Source organism: Coregonus clupeaformis, chromosome 36, assembly GCF_020615455.1.
Source record: "Coregonus clupeaformis isolate EN_2021a chromosome 36, ASM2061545v1, whole genome shotgun sequence".
Classification (NCBI taxonomy): domain Eukaryota; kingdom Metazoa; phylum Chordata; class Actinopteri; order Salmoniformes; family Salmonidae; genus Coregonus; species Coregonus clupeaformis.
Window position 1 is genome coordinate 15,254,609 of NC_059227.1, and position 23,738 is coordinate 15,278,346.

The following is a 23,738-nucleotide window of genomic DNA, read 5'->3' on the forward strand; positions in this document are numbered from 1 at the left end:
GCAGAGCTTGGTTTTACTATCATCGTCTCCCAGACTGTCTCTCTGGGTGCGTCCCAAATGGCACCCTATACTCTACACGGTGCTCTACTTTTGACCAGGGTCCATAGCCTCTGTCTCATGTCTAGCCCAGCCTTTAATTAAGCAGACACTAAGACACTCTAGAGCCCCAGATGTTCCTTCCGACTGGCCACAGACCCCCGCGCCCACCCCAGTCCCCTCTTATCTAACTCTCCTAAGCCCCGATCTCTCCCTTCATTTCTCCTCCCTAGTATTTAGTATTTTATTTATTTTTCCCTCTTTCTCACCCCCCCCCTCTCTTTCTGTCTGAGGAAACGCTTCACATGGCCTATCAGAAAATAAATGAGTCCCAATCAATGGAGGAAACACAGCGAGAGAGGGGAAGAGAGCGATAGAGAGGACGTTCGTTAAGAGAGAGTGGCCGTTCGTTAAGAGAGAGGACGTATCTCTTTCTCTCTGCTAGCTCATTAAACATTTCTCCTTCCAGATAACAGAATAGGAAACAGATAATGCTGGAACCACTGTGGCCGTGCTCAATGGCCGTCTAAAGGAGATGGATCACTAAGGGGCTCCTTGGCTTAACCACAGGCTTTTGTTTAAGGCTCTGTGTTCTTGGCGAGAGCCAGGCAAGGGGGTGTACAGACTCCAATGACAAGCAGGCAGAGAATTTGTTAAGGTAGCCATTCATTGTGGCTGCATTTGGGAGTTAGAGATAGAGCCAACACAATCTCTGCTTATGGTACTAACGTGCTATTACTGGGTTTATGAGATAGAGATATATAGAGAAGGTTATTTGTGTAAAAGAGGGAAGTGTGTGTGCGTGCGTGTGTGTGTGTGTGAGTGAATGACTGAGTGTGTGTGTTTTTGACATAGGTTTTGTGGGTTTGTTTTTTAAAATATATATATTTTTGTATTTTACCCCCTAATTTCGTGATATCCAATTACGATCTTGTTTCACCGTTGCAACTCCCCAACGGGCTCAGGAGAGGCGAGGGTGGAGTCATGCGTCCTCCGAAACATGACCCGCCAAACCGTGCTCCTTAACACCCACCCGCTTAACCCAGAAGCCAGCTGCACCGTTCAACTGACGACCGAAGTCAGCCTGCAGGCGCCCGGCCCGCTAGAAGGAGTCGCTCGAGCGCGATGAGCCAAGTAAAGCGATGAGCCCAGCATCAATCCCCCAACCCGGATTGATGCTGGGCCAATTGTGCGCTGCCCTATGGGACTCCCGGCCACGGCCGGTTGTGACACAGCCTGGGATCGAACCCAGGTCTGTAGTGAAGCCTCAAGCACTGCGATGCAGTGCCTTAGACCGCTGTGCCACACGGGAGGCCTATTTGTGTGCATATTACATGTATTATTCTGAACTTTACTTTCTGAACTCATATGTACTTCAGATACTTCTCACAATGCAATCAGATTTAATGACTTGTTTAAGTGGAGCCACTTCTGGCAGATCTGAGACCTGCAGTACTTCCCTCTGTGTACCGTAGCTTATGGCCCTACCACTATGCCATCAAATGTAAAGTGGTCAATAGAAGAATATTCAATTCTGGCAATAAACCATATGGCCAGAGCCAGTGAGCCTGCCTCCCGGGGAGCTAAGTGCAGACCTGTAGAATGAAGTAATGGACTCTGATTGTGAAGTCAGTGATTGAGGCTGTAAAAGCATGGTGAATGGTAGGAAGCAATGCTTGGACATACAGACCCAGGGAGTCTCTAGTCCAACCGCATGCAATCATGTCTCTATATAAGTCAGACCACATGGACTATAATATGTAATCACTTCATAGGTGTTACAGACAAATTGGTCCTTCCTGTATGGTGCCAATCAAACCCTGTCAACTCCTACTGAAAGGTTCCAGGCATGATTTTTCTCTCGTCATAAAGGAAAACCAAGTGAAGGGTAGGCTAATACTTATAAATGGAGCTCTATGAGAAATGGCTATTGAAAGGAAAAGGCCTTGACTTTTGTGGATTAAACATTTATAAAGTTTGAACTCTGAAAAAACTTTTAGAAAGTTTCAGTGCGTTGTGCCTCATCTACAGTATGACATCGACTAGAAATGACACATAAGTTCACATAGACTCCCATTGCATGTTCTGTAAAGTTCTATGTTCATGACACCCTTATAGGCATTGATAAGATGAGAGGACAGACAGAGCGAGTGAGAGAGAAAGCGAGAGCGAGAGAGATAGAAGAACTCTGTGACCACCATTCAATGGTTTCCTTGGCATCATTAGTGAACAGCAACTGTTCAAGTGAGGCGCTGAGAGCCAGACGTGTCAGGTCAGGGAGTTGTGGGTGTTACATGATTACATCGTCTCCGTATTATTATAGAGGACACTGGTGTCACCTGGACACTGGACCCTGATATAGAGTTACCATGCCAACCAGAACACAGTTCTTCTAACATACTAATTAATGGAGCCCAAGAAGCCATGGTTCTGTAGCCTGGGTTCCAGCGTGTTTGTACCATCATTCCACTTCTTTGCACTCCTTGTCATGCCAAACATGCACAAACAGATCTGGGACCAGGCTAAGGGTTCTGGACCATATTGCTTAGACATATCAGAGAAGAGAACTCTGGACATCAAGTTTGTCTGAAATATGTAACATCAGACACCCAAAATTGTTGAAGGTCCGATTGAAGCAATATGCTAGATGAAAAGAATGGTACTGTACTGTGGATTTCTGAATACCGTGGATGCGTTCTACTAATAGAATGCCAAAGGCTTGTTCTGGTTCAAGTGCTCTTTGGGTTTTTCATTTGATGTTGACAATATCAAAGGAAGGGATTAAAAGCTTCTGATTATATAGGTTTCATTCTGCGCTTCTTTCTTCCACTTTTATTTCATATTCATCAAAGTAAAGTGGACATCTGTGATGGGTGTATTGTGAACAGTTGTGTAAGTAGCTCACAAATCAAACCCAATCACACAGCTATCAAGACCAAAGAATGAAACAATTAGGCTGATTGATGTTGCCGGGCACTGCCATGGCCTACTGCCGTTTCAACTACATTTCTACCTGGTATTGTTCCTTGGTGTCGACTTCTGTCTTTCTCCCTTTCGTTGTCTGTTGTCTCGTTCTTTGAGTGCCTCAAATATCACTTCACTCAAACAGGCTTTGTCTGTCACATTCCTGCGATGATGAAAGTGCGCGATGATAGCACATCTGATTTGAATCACACTATCATTGCTCATGTAGCTTATGTCGGATCATGTCAGAAATAAAACAATGCACTGGGGGAGGGGGGCAAGGGACGGGGGGGGGGATAGTGAAAGAAAACTTTCCAATTTAGTTTGACAGTTGGAGTGGAAAACCATATCCAAATAGTTTTTGGGAATTGAGTCGTCACAGTGGGTGGCATGGAAGAAGATCTATAGACTGGTATCTACTCTCAGAGCTGCTGCTGTGTGTGTGTGTGTGTGTGTGTGTGTGTGTGTGTGTGTGTGTGTGTGTGTGTGTGTGTGTGTGTGTGTGTGTGTGTGTGTGTGTGTGTGTGTGTGTGTGTGTGTGTGTGTGTGTGTGTGTGTGTGTGTGCTGGTCTTTGTACTATACAGCTTTGGCAGCAAGCCATACTGGTAACCATCATGCAGCAGCAACATCAGCTATCTATCCTCCAGGGAACATTCAATTATAAATGATGCTCCACTGAAGAAGCCATCTTGGAATCTGTTATTCCTGTTAGTTTTCTAGAGAGTTGCACCTGGGTCTAATCCTCAGCAGAGAGTTGTTGTGTGGCTGGTCAGTCTATATTCTTCTCTCAGAGAACTATAAGTTAGCCTACTCTGTGGCTGTGCTTCATAGTATACAAATGTTGAGTTGTTGTGTTGTCTACTGTTATACTATACTATACTTAGTAACGCTACACTATACTATACTTAGTAACGCTACACTATATTATACTTAGTAACGCTATACTATACTATACTACACTTATTAACAATATACTATACTATACTACACTTACTAACAATATACTATACTTACTAACGATATACTATACTTACTAACACTATACTATACTTACTAACGCTATACTATACTACGCTATACTATACTTACTAACGCCATACTATACTTGCTTACTTACTAACACTATACTATACTACACTATACTTACTAACGCTATACTATATTTACTAATGCTATACTATACTATGCTATACAATACTATACTATACTTACTAACGCTATACTATACGTACTAAACCTATACTATGCTTAAGCAATAAGGCCCAAGGGGGTGTGGTGTATTGCCAATATACCACGGCTATGGGCTGTTCTTAAGCATGACGCAACGCGGAGTGTCTGGACACAGCCCTTAGCCGTGGTATATTGGCCATATATCATAAACCCCCGAGGTGCCTTACTGCTATTATAAACTGGTTACCAATGTAATTACAGCAGTACAAATAAATGTTTTGTCATACCCATGGTATACGGTTTGATATACCACAGCTTTCAGCCAATCAGCATTCAGGGCTCGAACCACCCAGTTTATAATATACTATACTTACTAACACTATGCTATAATATACTATACTATACTTACTAACGCTATACTATACTTACTAACGCTATACTATACTATACTATACTATACTATACTATACTTACTAACGCTATAATATACTATAATATACTATATTAGAATATACTATACTATACTCTGTAATGCTATACTATACTATACTATTTAACAATATACTATACTATAATATACTTTTTAACGCTCTACTATACTATACTATGCTATACTTACTACAGCTATACTATAGCTATAATACCATTGTGTTTTTTACAAAGATGTGAAATTAGGGCCAGAATAACTTCCACCTGCCATCCATGATATATTATGCAGCACAGCCATAAAATACTGTAACTATGTGTGAATGTTTGCATTGGAGTGAGTAGAATGCTAATTCATCATGAAAGTATGCAGCATATAGCCACTAAGGATTCTCTAGCGGTATCTTTCTAGTTGTCCTCTTTCTAGCTGTCCTCTTTCTCTTTCTTTCTATCTCTCTTTATCTCTGTCTCTGCCTGACTCTCTCTCATTCTCTCTCTCGCCCCTCATCCTCTCCTCCCCCAATATATCTCTCCTTCTCCCTGTCTCTCCTTCCTGTTCTGTCTGTTTCCCTCCTCCATTCTAAAAGACAGAGACAGCAACAGCAACCGTACAGACAGAGACAGTAACAGCAACCGTACAGACAGTAACAGCAACAGTACAGACAGAGAGAGTAACAGTAACCGTACAGACAGAGACAGTAACAGTAACAGTAACAGCAACCGTACAGACAGAGACAGTAACAGCAACCGTACAGACAGAGACAGTAACAGCAACAGTACAGACAGAGACCGTAACAGCAACAGTACAGACAGAGACAGTAACAGCAACAGTACAGACAGAGACAGTAACAGTAACAGTAACAGCAACCGTACAGACAGAGACAGTAACAGCAACCGTACAGACAGAGACAGTAACAGTAACAGTAACAGCAACCGTACAGACAGAGACAGTAACAGCAACCGTACAGACAGAGACAGTAACAGCAACAGTACAGACAGAGACCGTAACAGCAACAGTACAGACAGTAACAGTAACAGCAACCGTACAGACAGAGACCGTAACAGCAACAGTACAGACAGTAACAGTAACAGCAACCGTACAGACAGAGACAGTAACAGTAACAGTAACAGCAACCGTACAGACAGAGACAGTAACAGTAACAGTAACAGCAACCGTACAGACAGAGACAGTAACAGCAACCGTACAGACAGAGACAGTAACAGCAACAGTACAGACAGAGACAGTAACAGCAACAGTACAGACAGAGACAGTAACAGTAACCGTACAGACAGAGACAGTAACAGTAACAGTAACAGCAACCGTACAGACAGAGACAGTAACAGCAACCGTACAGACAGAGACAGTAACAGCAACAGTACAGACAGAGACAGTAACAGCAACAGTACAGACAGAGACCGTAACAGCAACAGTACAGACAGTAACAGTAACAGCAACCGTACAGACAGAGACAGTAACAGCAACAGTACAGACAGAGACAGTAACAGCAACAGTACAGACAGAGACAGTAACAGCAACAGTACAGACAGAGACAGTAACAGCAACAGTACAGACAGAGACAGTAACAGCAACAGTACAGACAGAGACAGTAACAGCAACAGTACAGACAGAGACAGTAACAGCAACCGTACAGACAGAGACAGTAACAGCAACAGTACAGACAGAGACAGTAACAGCAACCGTACAGACAGTAACAGTAACAGCAACCGTACAGACAGAGACAGTAACAGCAACAGTACAGACAGAGACAGTAACAGCAACAGTACAGACAGAGACAGCAACAGCAACAGTACAGACAGAGACAGCAACAGCAACAGTACAGACAGAGACAGTAACAGCAACAGTACAGACAGAGACCGTAACAGCAACAGTACAGACAGAGACAGTAACAGCAACAGTACAGACAGAGACCGTAACAGCAACAGTACAGACAGAGACAGTAACAGCAACAGTACAGACAGAGACAGTAACAGCAACAGTACAGACAGAGACAGTAACAGCAACCGTACAGACAGAGACAGTAACAGCAACAGTACAGACAGAGACAGTAACAGCAACCGTACAGACAGTAACAGTAACAGCAACCGTACAGACAGAGACAGTAACAGCAACAGTACAGACAGAGACAGTAACAGCAACAGTACAGACAGAGACAGCAACAGCAACAGTACAGACAGAGACAGCAACAGCAACAGTACAGACAGAGACAGTAACAGCAACAGTACAGACAGAGACAGTAACAGCAACAGTACAGACAGAGACAGTAACAGCAACAGTACAGACAGAGACCGTAACAGCAACAGTACAGACAGAGACAGTAACAGCAACAGTACAGACAGAGACAGTAACAGCAACAGTACAGACAGAGACAGTAACAGCAACAGTACAGACAGAGACAGTAACAGCAACAGTACAGACAGAGACCGTAGTTGCAGCCTGGACTAGTGTGGATGAGGATGAAGAGTCTCTGCAGTAGGCAACACTGCATACATTCACACACACACACATACGCACACACAGCAACACACCTCAGACATCACCTCACAGCCCATCACCACAACCCAGAGAGGATAGAAGCTGACATCCAGAACAGAACCAAAAAAACTTCTCATAAAAAGCCTCTTCTCCATCTATCCATCTATTCAACCAGCTACAACAAAGGTGTCAATGCTGCAGTGTGGGGAAGGAGAGAAGGAGGGAAGGAAGAGGGTGGGGTTGGCTGTCCGAGTTTCTCTGTAATGAGTGGTGGGAAGTCTCTGAGTTCTAGCTAATGTGAGTGTGTGTGTGTGTCTGTGTGTGTGTGTCTGTGTGTGTGTGTGTGTGTGCGTGTGTGTGTGTGTGTGTGTGTGTGTGTGTGTGTGTGTGTGTGTGTGTGTGTGTGTGTGTGTGTGTGTGTGTGTGTGTGTGTGTGTGTGTGTGTGTGTGTGTGTGTGTGTGCATGCTTGCAAGAACTTTCACTTATTAAATGTGTGTGGGGATGTATAGCTTGAGAACTGTGAGTATGGAGGCTGCTGGACAGGACTCTAACTGACAGAGTCTGCTAGATCTCAGTGAAGATCCATCCTCTCCTCTCTTCCTCGTCTCCCCTCTCCTGCCTCTCTTCCTGACTGTCTTCCCTCTTTTCCCTCCTCCTCTCCTGCCTCTCTACCTCCTCTCCACTCCATACAGATGGCACTTTAAGCTGTTCCACGCTCAGATATGTCACCCTCCAATGAAGGGTATAAGGATGAGAACTCCTCGATTAAGTCATCTTCCATATTCAGTGTTGTTAGCATCTAAGCTTTTAGAGGTTTACTTCTCACCATTACCATCACCTAATAATAACATACGGCACTGCTATGGTTACTGCTGTGAAGTGAATGTCTCTTCCTTCCCACTGCGACTGTGATCATTACCCTTGCTATACTGTATGGGCCATGACTTCCATAATACTAATACTACAACTGCTTACACTCGAGGAACAGACACTGGAAATGATTGGAAGAGTTTGTTTTCTCTTGGCGAAGTCATTCGTCACATGACGTTACACCCCATCAATCACAGAGTGGTTTCTGTATTCCATACAGAACTAGCGTTGATGACGGATGGAACACATTTCCGAATACCTTGGGCATTCTAGAATGATGCTTTCATAATTGGAGCTATTATTTCTGGTTTGGGGGAAAACGTCCTTTTAGCGTACGAGAGAGAGGAGGGAGAGTATTCTATCATGTCCCCCTCTTCTATTCAAAGGACATGGAAAGAGTTGACAATAAATAACAAAATGGAATGTTAAGGGCTTGTAGAACCCTGATAAAGCCTGACGATTACCCAGACGGAACACAATTTATTCAGACGGAATTTGATTATTCTTTATTGGTGTTGTAGATCTGAAGAATGCGGAAAGGGCAGAACAGTGGACCTAATGATTTCCTATGTATTAAACATGGGACAGTGAAATGCATAGCAATAAACCTCTTCTGAACGTGACTGAGGAGGATATTTAGTCCTTTCAGTGCGGGAGGTTTTAGCAGTATGGCCTATTTCTCTGTTGGCGGTGTGTGTGTGTGTGTGTGTGTTCGTCGTTGCAGTGGAACATTGGACCACATCAAAACGTATTTGTCCTGTTTGTGTGTGTGTGTGTGTGTGTGTGTGTGTGTGCGCGTGTGTGCGTGCGTGCTTGTGCGTGCGTGTGTGTGTGTTGGTTAGAGATACGGACCCCCTGTCTCTCACCTACCCGCTATTTTATGTCTCATGGGGATTAGGTGTTAGGGATATCCGACTGCTCCCAGTATGGGCGGTGGATACACACACACACACACACACACACACACACACACACACACACACACACACACACACACACACACACACTCACCGTTCCCAGTATGGGTGCCATTTACTGTAATTGGCCAATGATGTCCTGGGGACATCACCACACACACTACACCAGTAAACCTTTCCAGGGGCGACTCGGAAAAACACTTTCACAGCTTTAGCTTTAGCCACCCGGCTCCAGTAATGCTTTGTCCATGTGTCATACAAGAGTAATACTTCATGTCCTGGAGACAGAATCCTCACACCACTCCACCATTAAACCTGGGCTGAGATCAACTCTGTTATAGCTTCTGCTTTAGCCATTCAGACTAGCCATGCTATGCCTCTGCTGTAACATGTAGCATTAGCTCTAAATTGGCTAAGGACAAGGCCGCGGGACTTGACCTACTGTCACTGTCTCCTGGCCTCCTGCCTGTCTGCCTGGGGGAGCCAGGGAGATACAGGACATAGCCTTGACCCACCGTCTGCCTGTCTGCCTTTGTATCAACCAAGTGCTGCCTCCAATAGAGAGGTTAATGCACTTCCCATAGTGAGGAGAGTGGTGTATTTATAAAGGACTGAGGTTCGGAGAAATCTGGATGAAGGAAATATGCCTTCCCACGCTGCCTGAAGTGGGTGGTTATTCCCAGACGCACGTGCATAACTGCTTACTTGTTTACTTATGCTCCATTTCATTCTTAGAAAGTCACATTCTCACGTTTTGTCGATATTTGTGTTGATACTAATGCCAGATAGACTCATCAAAGACTTCCGGTATATCTTATTAATTCACAGATCCATCGCCTCTTACGTGTTCCACAAATAATTTCCTACTGGTCGGTCTGTGATAGCCATTGGCCATGACAAGACTACATTATTTAAAGATGGAGGAGATGAAAGATACTTTTGATCCAACCAAAATATAAATATACCATCTTCTAATCTGTTTGTTGATGTCATTCCTTTGATGAGGTTTTTCCCAAAGAGATCCTAAATATGAGCACAACATGGAAATCATGTACATGTATGTAGAATAATCTACAGGTAACTGCCAAAATAAAGGAAACACCAACATAAAGTGTCTAAATGAGGCGTTGGGACACAACGAGCTGCCAGAACAGCTTCAGTGCACCTTGGCATAGATTCTGCGAGTGTCTGGAACTCTATCGGAGGGATGCGACATCATTCTTCCGCGAGAAATTCCACGATTTGGTGTTTTGTTGATGGTGGTGGAAAACACTGTCTCAGGCGCCGCTCCAGAATCTGGTGACTGAGACACGCACGCACGCACGCACACACACACACACACACACACACACACACACACACACACACACACACACACACACACACACACACACACACACACACACACACACACACACACCCTATGCTCCTTTGAGACCCCTCTTTCAAAGTCACTGAGATCTTTTCTTCTTGCCATGGTATAATAACGGTCAAACATTTTTATATATGACCCTAAGCATGATGGGATATTATTGCTTAATTAACTCAGGAACCACACCTGTGTGGAAGCACCTGCTTTCAATATGCTTTGTATCCGTCATTTACTCAAGTGTTTCCTTTATTTTGGCAGTATCCCTCAACATCTTTATAAGATGTTATACAAGTCTGAGAGTGTTTTTCCGACCAGCCCCACCTCTCAGCTTTACAGCAAACCAAGTGGCGGACTGCCAATATCTTGTGTAACAAATTAATTATTAGGCCTTTTGTTGTAAAGTGTAAATTGAGTTTAGTCCCTCTGTGAAAAGGTATGTCTTTATACAACAATAATAAGTGTCTTTCACTGGTATCTAGCAAACCATAATGACATTGGCAGCATAACTATTCTGTAATGGTGAAGATTACCGGGCAAAGGGTTAAGCTCAGACAATCAGACTGACAAGAAACGAGGAACCTTACATAAAGAACTGGCCATTTAAGTGTGCTGTAACAAGTCTCAAGAAAAGACAACTCTCTCTCTCTCTCTCTCTCTCTCTCTCTCTCTCTCTCTCTCTCTCTCTCTCTCTCTCTCTCTCTCTCTCTCTCTCTCTCTCTCTCTCTCTCTCTCTCTCTCTCTCTCTCTCTCTCTCTCTCTCTCTCTCTCTCTCTCTCTCTCTCTCTCTCTCTCTCTCTCTCTCGTTCTCTCTCTCTCTGCACCACGTCTTTCTTTCGCTCTCCCCGTGTGAGTGGAGGCTTTTAGTCTAGTTAATTGTCTCTGTGTGAGTCTGTTTTAGCGAGGTCATCGTATCAGACCCTGCAGACAAGTCATTAGTGCGCCATTGCTGAGGCGAGGTGATGCAGTAGAATCATCATCACCATGGAAGCATCCTCTCTGCGACCCACTCAGTGCTGAGTCCTGTTGCTTTTGTTTAATTCTCTCTTAGGCTGTGTTTACACAGGCTGCCCAATTTTGATATATTGGCCAATAATTGGGCAATAGATCAGAATTGGGCTGCCTGTGTAAACGCAGCCTATATGACGTTCAGGGTTCATGTGCTCTGAACTCTGTTGCTTTTGTCTGAGTTACTCTTTATGCTTCAATACCTATGTACTCTTTTCAGGAAAAGTAATTCTGATTTGTGCTTGAAAAGAGTACTGGAAAGAGCTTCATCCCAACTCAGATGCTTTAGGACAAAGTATGAATGTCACGCTCTGGCTCCGGGACTCTGTATGTTGAGCCAGGGTGTGTTCGTTTATGTGTTCTGTTTCTATGTTGGGTGTTCTAGGTTGTCTATTTCTGTGTTTGCCTGAGTGACTCCCAATCAGAGGCAACGAGTGTCAGCTGTTCGCTGGTTGTCTCTGATTGGGAGCCATATTTAAACTGTCTGTTTTCACCTTGTGGTTGTGGGTTTTTTGTTCCGTGTCGGTATTTGTTTTACCGTTGGACGTTACGAGTCATTTATTGTTTTGTTCGTGTTTTATTAATAAATTCTAAACGTGTTCATTCAACACGCTGCGCATTGGTCTACTTCTCTCGTAGACGATCGTGACAGAAAAACCCACCAAAACTGGACCAAGCAGCGTGTCCAGGAGCCATCGCCAGGGGAATCACTTGCAGATCTCCGTGGCAACCTCGACTGGGTCCAGCTTTGTAAAGAGCAGAGTGGATGGACTTGGGAACAGTGGAGGAAGAGTCTCGACTGGGTCAAGCCTAAGGAGGAGCAGAATGGCTGGAGTTGGAAGCAGGAGAGCGAGAGTTGGGTGAGAAATATAGAGGCCTGGCCCACGGGGAAGAGAGACCCCCAGAAATTTTTTAGGGGGGGGCTAACGCCGTGGACGACGGGCCAGCAGGAGACCGCGGCAGAGCGGCCCAGCGGATTGGCAGAGGAGGCCGCCAGGTTAAGGGGGCTACTGGTCACAGAGGAGAGGGAAAGTGTGGAGGCACGACGAGAGGTACTGGGGTGTGTTACCAGTCCGGTCCGGCCCATTCCTGATCCCTGCGTAGGGCCAGTGGTGTGTGTCCCCAGTACGGTCCGGCCTGTTCCTGCCTCTCGCACCAAGCCTACGGTGTGCGTCGCCAGCCCAGTTCGGCCTGTCCCTGCTCCACGCACCAAGCCTACGGTGTGCGTCGCCAGTCCAGCCCGGCCTGTCCCTGCTCCACGCACCAAGCCTACGGTGTGCGTCGTCAGCCTGGTCCAGCCCGTTCCTGCCACTCGCACCAAGCCAGGGGTGCGAGTCGTCAGCCTGGTCCAGCCCGTTCCTGCCACTCGCACCAAGCCAGGGGTGCGAGTCGTCAGCCTGGTTCAGCCCGTTCCTGCTACTCGCACCAAGCGCGGGTGCGAGTCGTCCAGCCTGGTAAGGCCCGTCGCTGCTCCACGCACAAGCCAGGGGTGCGAGTCGTCAGTCCGGGTGAGGCCCGTTCGGCCCCACGCACCAAGCCAGGGGTGCGTATCGTCAGCCCGGTCCGGTCCGTTGCTGCTCCACGCACCAAGCCAGGGGGCGATCGTCAGCCAGGTCCGGTCCGTTCCTGCCTCACGCGCCAAGCCAGGGGTGCGCGTCGTCAGTCTGGTGCCTGATCAGGTACCGGTCAGCTGCTCCACAACGGAGCGTAAGCAATCCACTCCGTCGATGTCCAGTCCAGATCCAGCCAGCGGGGTCAGACCGGACCAGGGGCGCTACGGGGGAATTATGGAAGGGTGGTGGTCAAGCCCGGAGCCGGAGCCGCCTCCGAGGAGGAATGCCCACCCAGCCCTCCCCTGTGTGGGTTTTGTTGAGGCGCGGTCGCAGTCCGCGCCTTTAGGGGGGGGTACTGTCACGCTCTGGCTCCGGGACTCTGTATGTTGAGCCAGGGTGTGTTCGTTTATGTGTTCTGTTTCTATGTTGGGTGTTCTAGGTTGTCTATTTCTGTGTTTGCCTGAGTGACTCCCAATCAGAGGCAACGAGTGTCAGCTGTTCGCTGGTTGTCTCTGATTGGGAGCCATATTTAAACTGTCTGTTTTCACCTTGTGGTTGTGGGTTTTTTGTTCCGTGTCGGTATTTGTTTTACCGTTGGACGTTACGAGTCATTTATTGTTTTGTTCGTGTTTTATTAATAAATTCTAAACATGTTCATTCAACACGCTGCGCATTGGTCTACTTCTCTCGTAGACGATCGTGACAATGAAAATAGTGCATCAGCCCATATACCTAGATTATGTGCATCTTGTGAGGTCATTTTTGCTTCTACCTGATCCCACCTGGAGTAGCAGGTGTAAGCCTTAATCAATACCTCGGGAGAAAGCACAAGCCAAGATAATACTATACAATACTATACAAAATCATTAGAGTTGAAGTCACCAGTAATATATATATATATATATATATATATATATATATATATAAAAGGTAAACATTCTGAAATGATCAATTGTGATGTTGTTTATCTTCTTATTCCTCTAATGACTTTGCTAATAATGTTGCTGAGATTTGGTTGAATTAGACTTTTCCACAATGGGGCATGAACTGGCTGTCACGATCGTCGATAGATGAGGACCAAGGCGCAGCGTGATATGCGTACATTCCTTTATTGCAGTACACAACACGAACCAAAACAAACAATACGTGAAGTCCTGGGTTGAACACAAAACCTTCCGGAACAAGATCCCACAATAAACAGTGCCAAACAGGCTGCCTAAGTATGGTCCCCAATCAGAGACAACAAGCTACAGCTGCCTCTGATTGGGAACCACCCTGGCCAACATAGAAATACACGAACTAGAACACAACATAGAAAACTATAACATAGAAAAATCCACACCCTGGCTCAACATAATAAGAGTCCCCAGAGCCAGGGCGTGACACTGGCATGGAGAGGAGAGGGGGAGGAGAGGAGAGGAGAGGAGAGGGGAGGGGAGATGCATTAAAACCTGTGAAAGCCTTTCTGAATCTCCAGGAAACATTCCATTAGTTGTGTAGCTGTAATCCACCCAGTTTCCTTCATGCACTCTATCTCTCATTGTCCATAAATATGAATCATGCCACAGTCCTGTCATTCTGTTCTGCATGCAATTTACATTGCATAAAGCAACAGTCTACAGCACTGGTTCTCAATCCTGGTCCTGGGGACCCAAACGGGTGCACATTTTTGTTTTTGCCTTAGCACTACATAGCTGATTCAAATGATCAACTCATCATCAAGCTTTGATTATTTGAATCAGCTGTGTAGTGCTAAGGCAGAAACAACAATTTGCACCCCTTTGGGTCCCCAGGACCAGGACTGAGAATCACTGGGCTACATGTTACATGTACACACACTTGAGTTATCTGAAGTCTGCATTATACTGTATTACGTACATTTTTGCAGTAGTAAGGGCCACTTTAAATGTGAGGTTTTGTGGGGTTTTGACAAGTCTGACTTTGCTCAGTCAATCAGAGAGAGAGAGTGTGTGTGTGTGTGTGTGTGTGTGTGTGTGTGTGTGTGTGTGTGTGTGTGTGTGTGTGTGTGTGTGTGTGTGTGTGTGTGTGTGTGTGTGAGTGATTGAACACTGTCTCCATAATCTAAGCAAATCTCCTCAATGTGATAATTGGCTCCCTGGGGTGCTGTATCTTCGCTTCTCATCATCGTCCACAGAAACACACTGTGCGTAACACACACACACACACACACACAGCAGAGAAAGGTTTTACTCCATGACTGATCTGATGCTGGCTGAACTCTTCTGGCAGGAAGGAAGTTTCAGGAAAGACAAAGCAAGGCCATGTCCAGCCTGACCTAGCTGGAGGCTAATAGCTGTCTCACTGTCTAACAGGATACATGGCTTGGAACTGGCTCACAGTATACATGAGAGAGCGAAAACTACATTATGAAGCACTGTCTTGGAGCATAGCAATGGTTACTCATATACAGAATGCAGGGCTAAAGTAAAAATGGTTGTTAAGCTTCTTCAGTACAAAAAAAGTATATGAGGATGTTACTCTATATAAGGGTTTCCCAAACTCGGTCCTGGGGCCCCCCTGGGTGCACATTTAGTGTTTTGCCCTAGCCCTACACAGCTCGGCCCAGGACCGAGTTTGGGAAACCTTGCTCTATGTGTGTCTTGATTGGTTACTCGTGTGATCTGTAGGGCCGAACCTCAAGCTGTGCCAGATTCTTCAGTACATATACAGACTAGGAGGAGTTCTATTACACTGTGCCTGGAGGCAGGTTAGAGACAGTTAACTGATGGCTCCTGTCGTGTCCCTCTCTATTCTCTCTCTCTCACTCTCTCTCAGACTATTCTTTTAGGGATGCTATGGTTGGTGCATGTGCCTTTGTGTCTTAATATGTTTTGTTTTTTATAATGTGTTGGTCATTGTTGCGTATTCTGTCATTGGAAGTCATTGCTGATGCATGCTGTGATCAGTTGTCCCTGATTGCACTGACTTTGCTCACAGCTGCTTGTTTGAAGAAGTGTACTTACTGTGATCAAGATGTGGTTGTCCCACTGGCTATCCTAAGTTGAATGCACCAATTTGTAAGTCGCTCTGGATAAGAGCATCTGCTAAATGACTTAAATGTTAAATAAAACAATTTCCCAAGTCAGAATTAATAAAGTAATACTCTACTCGCTCGCTCGCTTTCTCTCTCTCTCTCTCTCTCTCTCTCTCTCTCTCTCTCTCTCTCTATCCCTCTCTATTCCCTCTCTCTCTCTCTTTACCTCTCTATTCCCTCTCTCTCTCTCTCTTCTCTCTATCTCCCTCTCTATTCATATGTTTCTGAGTCTCCTGGGTCCTGTCTACAGTACTGACCAGATTGTTTTCTGTTTAAGAGAAGAGTTGGCTAGACAGCCACCCAGATAGACCAGAAAGATGTTGGAGTTGAAAGACTGAGAGCTGGAACAATGAATTAATATACTGATGGAGAGATGGGGAGGAAGGACACATGCTCTATAGCACTTCACTAGCAATTCCCCCCTCTCTAGGTTTGGTCTAGGTCTGGCCTACCATCTGCACATTTACCACTGTAGTGGTGGTGTGGTGAGGTGTGTCGTACGTCTAAGTGGTTCTAGACAACCGCACACACGTACACAAACACTCATATATATGTATATATATATATATATATATATATATATATATACACACATAAATAGAGCCTCAATTCCCAATTCGATAAAGAGCTATTTTAGAGCCAAGTTGGATCCAAACAGTGGTGTTAATTAGACTGTGCCTATATATAGGACGGTGTATTTCAGACTTATACCCTGATCTGTTAGACTACAGTCCTGTAGTCCCCTTTTTTCTTGGTCTGCATTTGTTAACTTAAATTCGAGGAAGGTTTGTCAATTTTTTTTACAGTGCCAGACTTTGTTCTTAGGTTGCAGTCTTATGTTTAATACATGAGGATCGGAAGACTTATCCGTTTTTGGCTGCTGCGCCTGTTATTCCCAGGCAGGGTCTATATTTAAGAGCTGCTATAGGCCAGATATGCACCCTGGGAGCTGAAGTCTCCGACCTCAGGTGGAAGACTTTCTGAATACGATTACAATTTAGAACCCCGAAATAGAACTGGAGGAATTTGCTTTTACGCCATTGGCTAGGTGGTTCGGGGAGGATTTGGTTATACAGCGTTTATCCAAAACAAGGTGAATCCAGTTTGGAGGAGAAATTAGGAAAATGTGTTGTGTTAAAGTTTAACTCGGTGACCTCACCGTCCTTGGTGTGTAGTTATGGACCATTAAGCTTGCACCTTGTATTCGAGAATCTCATTCATTCTCTAACCTTCTCTCTCTCTCTCTCTCTCTCTCTCTCTCTCTCTCTCTCTCTCTCTCTCTCTCTCTCCCATCTCTCCCTCCATGTCTCCTTATCTGTGTTTTGGAGGTGTTGGGATAATGCAGAGCACACATTTCCGTTGCATATTCATGTACATTGGACAACAAAGTCATCTTCTTCCATCTTCTTCTCTCCCTCTGCAGCTGGTACCACCTATATCTTCGGTAAGGGCGGGGGCCTGATCACGTACACGTGGCCTAACAATGAGAGGCCCAGCACGCGTACCGATCGCCTGGCTGTGGGCTTCAGCACCACCATCAAGGACGGCATCCTGGTCCGCATCGACAGCGCTCCACGACTCGGAGACTACATCATGTTACACATCGTAAGTTCTATTTCAGTCTACTGTTTTCCCCACTGTTATCATTACATGGTGTCCCCAAGCCAGGGCCACAGTGCAGTACAGTACAGTAACTACATCATCCTACACATCGTAAGTCACCTTTTCGTCTGGTGCTAGCCTGTATGGTGTCCCCAAGTCTTGTTCTCAAGGGCACCAGTGTAGTCTACACTGTGTCCCCTATCTAACCCTAAACCTGGAACAGGAGACTACATCTAGCCCCACATTGTAAGGCCTCTTTAGTTCTATGGCCAGTTTGTCAAGGTTCTCAGTGTATTTACGGTGATTCCTTACAGTGGTAGTTAAAGTCATTTTCCATTCTCTCTGGTTCTCAGCTTATAAGTCAGTTATTGTTTGGCTGAAGTCACCACTATTTTATCTCAGTTAAGTTAGTCACTGATCTAAAGCCAAGGATGAGAACCAATCAGCAAACATAGAGACACTCGAGAACGTAAAAGGATATTTTAGTTTTTGACCTTGCACTACACTCCTGATTCCACTAATCAAAGGTTTGATGATGAGTTGATCATTTGAATCAGGTGTGTAGTGATAGGGCAAAAATGTAAATGTCCTCCCCTTTGGGTCCCCAGGACCAAGATTAAGAAACACTGTTCTAAACAATGACCTACAATGAGAATGGTGAGGTACTGAAGTTGAAGCATATTATAAAATTGTAACTGAGGCCAATCCATAATACTATCACAGTATGTTTCCTCCAAGTTTATATGTCACATAATCCTCTCCAAACTACTTTCTCTCTAAACAATGCAGTGAATCTAAACTCTAAGGCATAAATAGTTAATAAGCCATGTCTGTCTGATGCATTTGGAGAACACTATCACTGTGCATAGAAACCCTGTGTGAATCAGCTTTCAATCAACAACATGAATATGTCCTGACTAGGACTGTGGTGGTCATGAAATTTTGTCAGCTGTTGATTGTCAAGCAAATAACTGCCGGTCTCCTGGCTTCCACGTATAGCCTAAAGGCCACTGATACAGACCTTTGGAAAAATATTTGTCTAATAAATCACCATCACAATAAATCCATTTTTTGTTTAACACTTTTTTGGTTACAACATGATTCCATGTGTGTTATTTCATAGTTTTGATGTCTTCACTATTATTCTACAATGTAAAACATTGTAACAAATTTAGAAAAACCCTTGAATGAGTAGGTGTGTCCAAACTTTTGCCTGGTAGTGTAGCTGAATAAAATTGAAAGGATATTTTCTCCAAACGATTTGAGGGAGTGCGCACATGCAGCTATTCTGTGTTGAGTGGTTAACAAAGAGTACTCCTATATGCTTAATTTAGAGTTATTTATGAAACTTTAGTTGTGATACAAATGTTGGGCTATATGTTTAGATTTTTTATACAGTGAGGGAAAAAAGTATTTGATCCCCTGCTGATTTTGTACGTTTGCCCACTGACAAAGAAATGATCAGTCTATAATTTTAATGGTAGGTTTATTTGAACAGTGAGAGACAGAATAACAACAAAGAAATCCAGGAAAACGCATGTCAAAAATGTTATAAATTGATTTGCATTTTAATGGGGGAAATAAGTATTTGACCCCCTCTCAGAAAGAAAGATTTCTGGCTCCAAGGTGTCTTTTATACAGGTAACGAGCTGAGATTAGGAGCACACTCTTAAAGGGAGTGCTCCTAATCTCAGCTTGTTATCTGTATAAAAGACACCTGTCCACAGAAGCAATCAATCAATCAGATTCCAAACTCTCCACCATAGCCAAGACCAAAGAGCTCTCCAAGGATGTCAGGGACAAGATTGTAGACCTACACAAGGCTGGAATGGGCTACAAGACCATCGCCAAGCAGCTTGGTGAGAAGGTGACAACAGTTGGTGCGATTATTCGCAAATGGAAGAAACACAAAATAACTGTCAATCTCCCTCGGCCTGGGGCTCCATGCAAGATCTCACCTCGTGGAGTTGCAATGATCATGAGAATGGTGAGGAATCAGCCCAGAACTACACGGGAGGATATTGTCAATGATCTCAAGGCAGCTGGGACCATAGTCACCAAGAAAACAATTGCTAACACACTACGCCGTGAAGGACTGAAATCCTGCAGCGCCCGCAAGGTCCCCTTGCTCAAGAAAGCACATATACATGCCCGTCTGAAGTTTGCCAATGAACATCTGAATGATTCAGAGGAGAACTGGGTGAAAGTGTTGTGGTCAGATGAGACCAAAATCAAGCTCTTTGGCATCAACTCAACTCGCCTTGTTTGGAGAAGGAGTAATGCTGCCTGTGACCCCAAGAACACCATCCCCACCATCAAACATGGAGGTGGAAACATTATGCTTTGGGGGTGTTTTTCTGCTAAGGGGACAGGACAACTTCACCGCATCAAAGGGACGATGGAAGGGCCATGTACCGTCAAATCTTGGGTGAGAACCTCCTTCCCTCAGCCAGGGCATTGAAAATGGGTCGTGGATGGGTATTCCAGCATGACAATTACCCAAAATACACGGCCAAGGCAACAAAGGAGTGGCTCAAGAAGAAGCACATTAAGGTCCTGGAGTGGCCTAGCCAGTCTCCAGATCTTAATCCCATAAAAAATCTGTGGAGGGAGCTGAAGGTTCGAGTTGCCAAACGTCAGCCTCGAAACCTTAATGACTTGGAGAAGATCTGCAAAGAGGAATGGGACAAAATCCCTCCTGAGATGTGTGCAAACCTGGTGGCCAAGAAAGAAACGTCTGACCTCTGTGATTGCCAACAAGGGTTTTGCCACCAAGTACTAAGTCATGTTTTGCAGAGGGGTCAAATACTTATTTCCCTCATTAAAATGCAAATCAATTTATAACATTTTTGACATGCATTTTTCTGGATGTCTTTGTTGTTATTCTTACTCTCAATGTTCAAATAAACCTACCATTAAAATTATAGACTGATCATTTATTTGTCAGTGGGCAAACGTACAAAATCAGCAGGGGATCAAATACTTTTTTCCCTCACTGTACATTCTAAGGCCGTATGATGCGACTCTAATGATGATTTGAAAAAAAGTTGCATGAACGCAGGCTGTACACACTTCATCAGTCTCTCATTCACAATTTGACAAGCACTTGATAAAGTCTAGAATTTCCCGGCTGCATCCCCTTTGTGTGGCCGTAATGCCCCCTAAAAAAAATCCATGCCTTTTGCGGCCAGTGACCGTTGTGCCTTTCGGCTGAATATAATCATTATAATTCCCTTCTCCCGGCTGCGTGCCGAAGCACCTCTCACTCACAAGGCTCTCTGTCAGGTGATTGTGTCTTTCTTACAGGCTACAAGTGAAGACAGACACATTGGGGACGCAACTGTGCGCGTCCTTATCCAATTCCGAGGCGCACATTGAAGATATTGGAAGAACAACAAGATGAGTAGGTCTAATGAACAGCAAAAGCACTAGCCTATGTCAATCTACTATCCCCCATAGTACAAAAGTTGACATATTCTGTTTGAGAAATAACAGTTGTGGGATGCGATAGATCCCAAATTAATACAACCACTAGCATTGAAAAACCTGTTTTAAGCAATGAGCCTGACGCAACAGATGACAACATTTAGCTTACAATGTTGATAAACTATTAGGCTATTTCTTCACATTATAAGCACAGCAATGTGCACACAGCAGTAGGCTATAAGCGCGAATGCACCATTAGCAGGAAAATATCATTCTCAAAAGTGACCACAAATTATGCATATAATGCTTTTGTTATTATAAAGTTGCATTTTTATGGTGAAAATGTGTGATGAGGTGATGTCGAAGGAGTCAGGCGCAGAAGGGTAAATCACAGAATAACAGGGTTTATTCCGCAACCACAGAGTTACGCAGTAACGCGTCAAAACACTCCAGTGCGCCTGTTTTGCAAGGCACACAGGGAAATATCCTGGCGTATTTTGAGCTTCACTATCCTCCACAATAAACAAGACAAAACAAATGGAATGATGAGATGAGGAGCGGCTGTGGCTAGAATGCCGGTGACGACGAACGCCGAAGCCTGCCCGAACAAGGAGAGGTGGCAGCTTCGGAGGAAGTCGTGACAAAATTATCTTCCCCAAACTTGAAACTCACGCACTGCGTATGTATGCCAGTTAGGCTCTACACCCATTGTAAAGGGGATTAATGTGCTTTATTTTAAGAAATTGTTTGGCCACTTTAGTTGTGATACAAACATTATCAAAACATATAGGCCTATGGACTAGGCTACATGAGGTGTGTGACAATGATTTGAAAAAGTCACAAAAAAAGCATGCGTTGTTTCTTGCCTTAAGCTGGGCAACATTACAAGTGATAATATATCATTCACAAGTGATAGGCTAATATTGTCCATTATCATGCACCTGTCTTGAAAAGGGTCAACCGAAAAAAAATACATGTCATCTATGCACTTAAATAGCAAATGGAGGATGCTTTTCAAGTGGTTCATTTTCATGCCAGCCAGGTAGGCTATACTCCTGTTGTAAAGAGAAGCAATGTGCTTACTATTAGGAAAGTTGATAAATAAATATAGTAGGCCTAGCCTATAGAAAGCTGATGGGATCCTCCTCTTTTTAATAGAGGCCATCAAAACTCTGTTTTCTCACGCAATTGCATAGCCTATAGAAATGTTGCACAACATGAGATCATGGGATCAATGTTTGATTAGATTTTCGATTACATTTGCAATGATGTCAAAGTTATTAAAGGGACAATAGAATGCTGAGTACCAGGCAGTTAGCAAGTTTGGTAGGCTACTAATGACCATCAGCAGCATCAGCGCTTGGAGAAGCCTAATTACCATGACTACGGTCACGTGGAATTTGACTGCCATCATGAGTTGTGGCACTAATATGGTCACCGTAACAGCCCTAGTCAATACCCCTTGTTGTTGTTTCTGTTGTTGTGGTTGACTTATTTACATAATCGGCAACAAAGATGGCCACCGACTACAGCGATGGTTCTCACTTGGAAAGGTAGCGTGTGTTGATGGGGTGTGAAAGTAGTGATGTTGAGGAGAGAGTCAGGGAGGTATGAAGAGCAGAGAGGGATACAATTACACCAACAGATTGAGAGTCTTTCTCTCCTCAAAGACTCCCCTCATCTCTGGTGCTGCTGGATGTACGCTGCTCCAACCTCACCATCTGGTCACACAACATGAAAGCCAAGCAGTGTTTTTATATAGCTGCTTTACAGTCTAGAGGAATGTGTGTGTGTAGGTGTGGGGGGAGGAGAGTGTGTGTGTCTCTGTGTGTGTCTGTGTGTGTGTGAGAGAGATAGGAAAACGCCTTTCCTCATTTTAACTGGCTTGGTAATTGCAGAAACCTCGATAGGAAGGAAATCAAATGCATTTTTAATCCAATTTTTTATATCTCAGAGCTGAGCGTCTCTCTCCAGCCAAGCTTCATATCAGTTGTAATTTGGCTCCAACTCGTTAGCAATACATTTCTTCATTCCTGTAGTCTCACAAAGCAAAAGGCAAATTCATTTGTCTTTAGAGGACAGGAGGAGAGAATTTATTTAACAAATTGATGCCACGTATAGTCACAGTACATACTCCAGTTTAACACTGGTCAATACTTACAATTATATATCTGGTCGTTGTTTTAAAATATCATTTATTCTCCGTAACCTACCTGGCTGCTAAATAATCATTAACATTAGAACCGCCAATGACGTCTTTTAGAATTTCGATGTCACATATTTGGCTCCTTCATTTAACCTCAGCCCCTAGATAAAGACTCATTGACAGCCGAAGACCTCCACTACACAATACCGTCAATGAACACAACATCCTCAAGCCCAGTTCAAATCCATTACAGTGTAGATAATGATTCAAAATGGCAGATGTCAACCCATGCTGTGTTGTTACCTCCTGAATCAGACAGAAAATGTTAAAAGGATTACATAGTGACTACACTGAAGACTTGTCTAACCAAAGGTCTTATCCCAGACATTCATCCCCTCAGGGATCACTTAGCCTTTAGGATCATTACCAACTGGATGTTTTAGGATTAGCTAGCTACCCTTGCTAAGACGTTGCTAAAATGGCTTACAGGGACTGCTTTTTGGAACTGATAGGTTTCTAATGAGAGAGAAGAATGGAATTGGAAAGAACAGAGAACAGAGAACTCCAAGTCCTATTCATTGCATCGTTGATTTCTGTAAACCCTCTATTCTTTAAAGCATCTCTTTGTATTATGCCTTGATACGATGCAAAAACATATCAAAAGTAGGACTAGTTGGTACCATAGAAATATGAAATAAAT

At 44.2% G+C, this 23,738-nt stretch overlaps 1 protein-coding gene across 16 annotated transcripts in view; it reads left to right on the top strand.

Moving 5' to 3' along the window:
* The window catches only part of LOC121552334 (neurexin-3b), a 436,890-nt gene that overhangs the window by 295,465 nt on the left and 117,687 nt on the right, over window positions 1–23,738 (top strand). For all 16 annotated transcript variants that reach the window (XM_041865181.2, XM_041865182.2, XM_045211270.1 and 13 more), the window contains one exon: window positions 17,288–17,469. In XM_041865181.2, coding sequence (XP_041721115.1) covers window positions 17,288–17,469 — 182 coding nt within the window. The remainder of the gene's footprint in view (window positions 1–17,287; window positions 17,470–23,738) is intronic.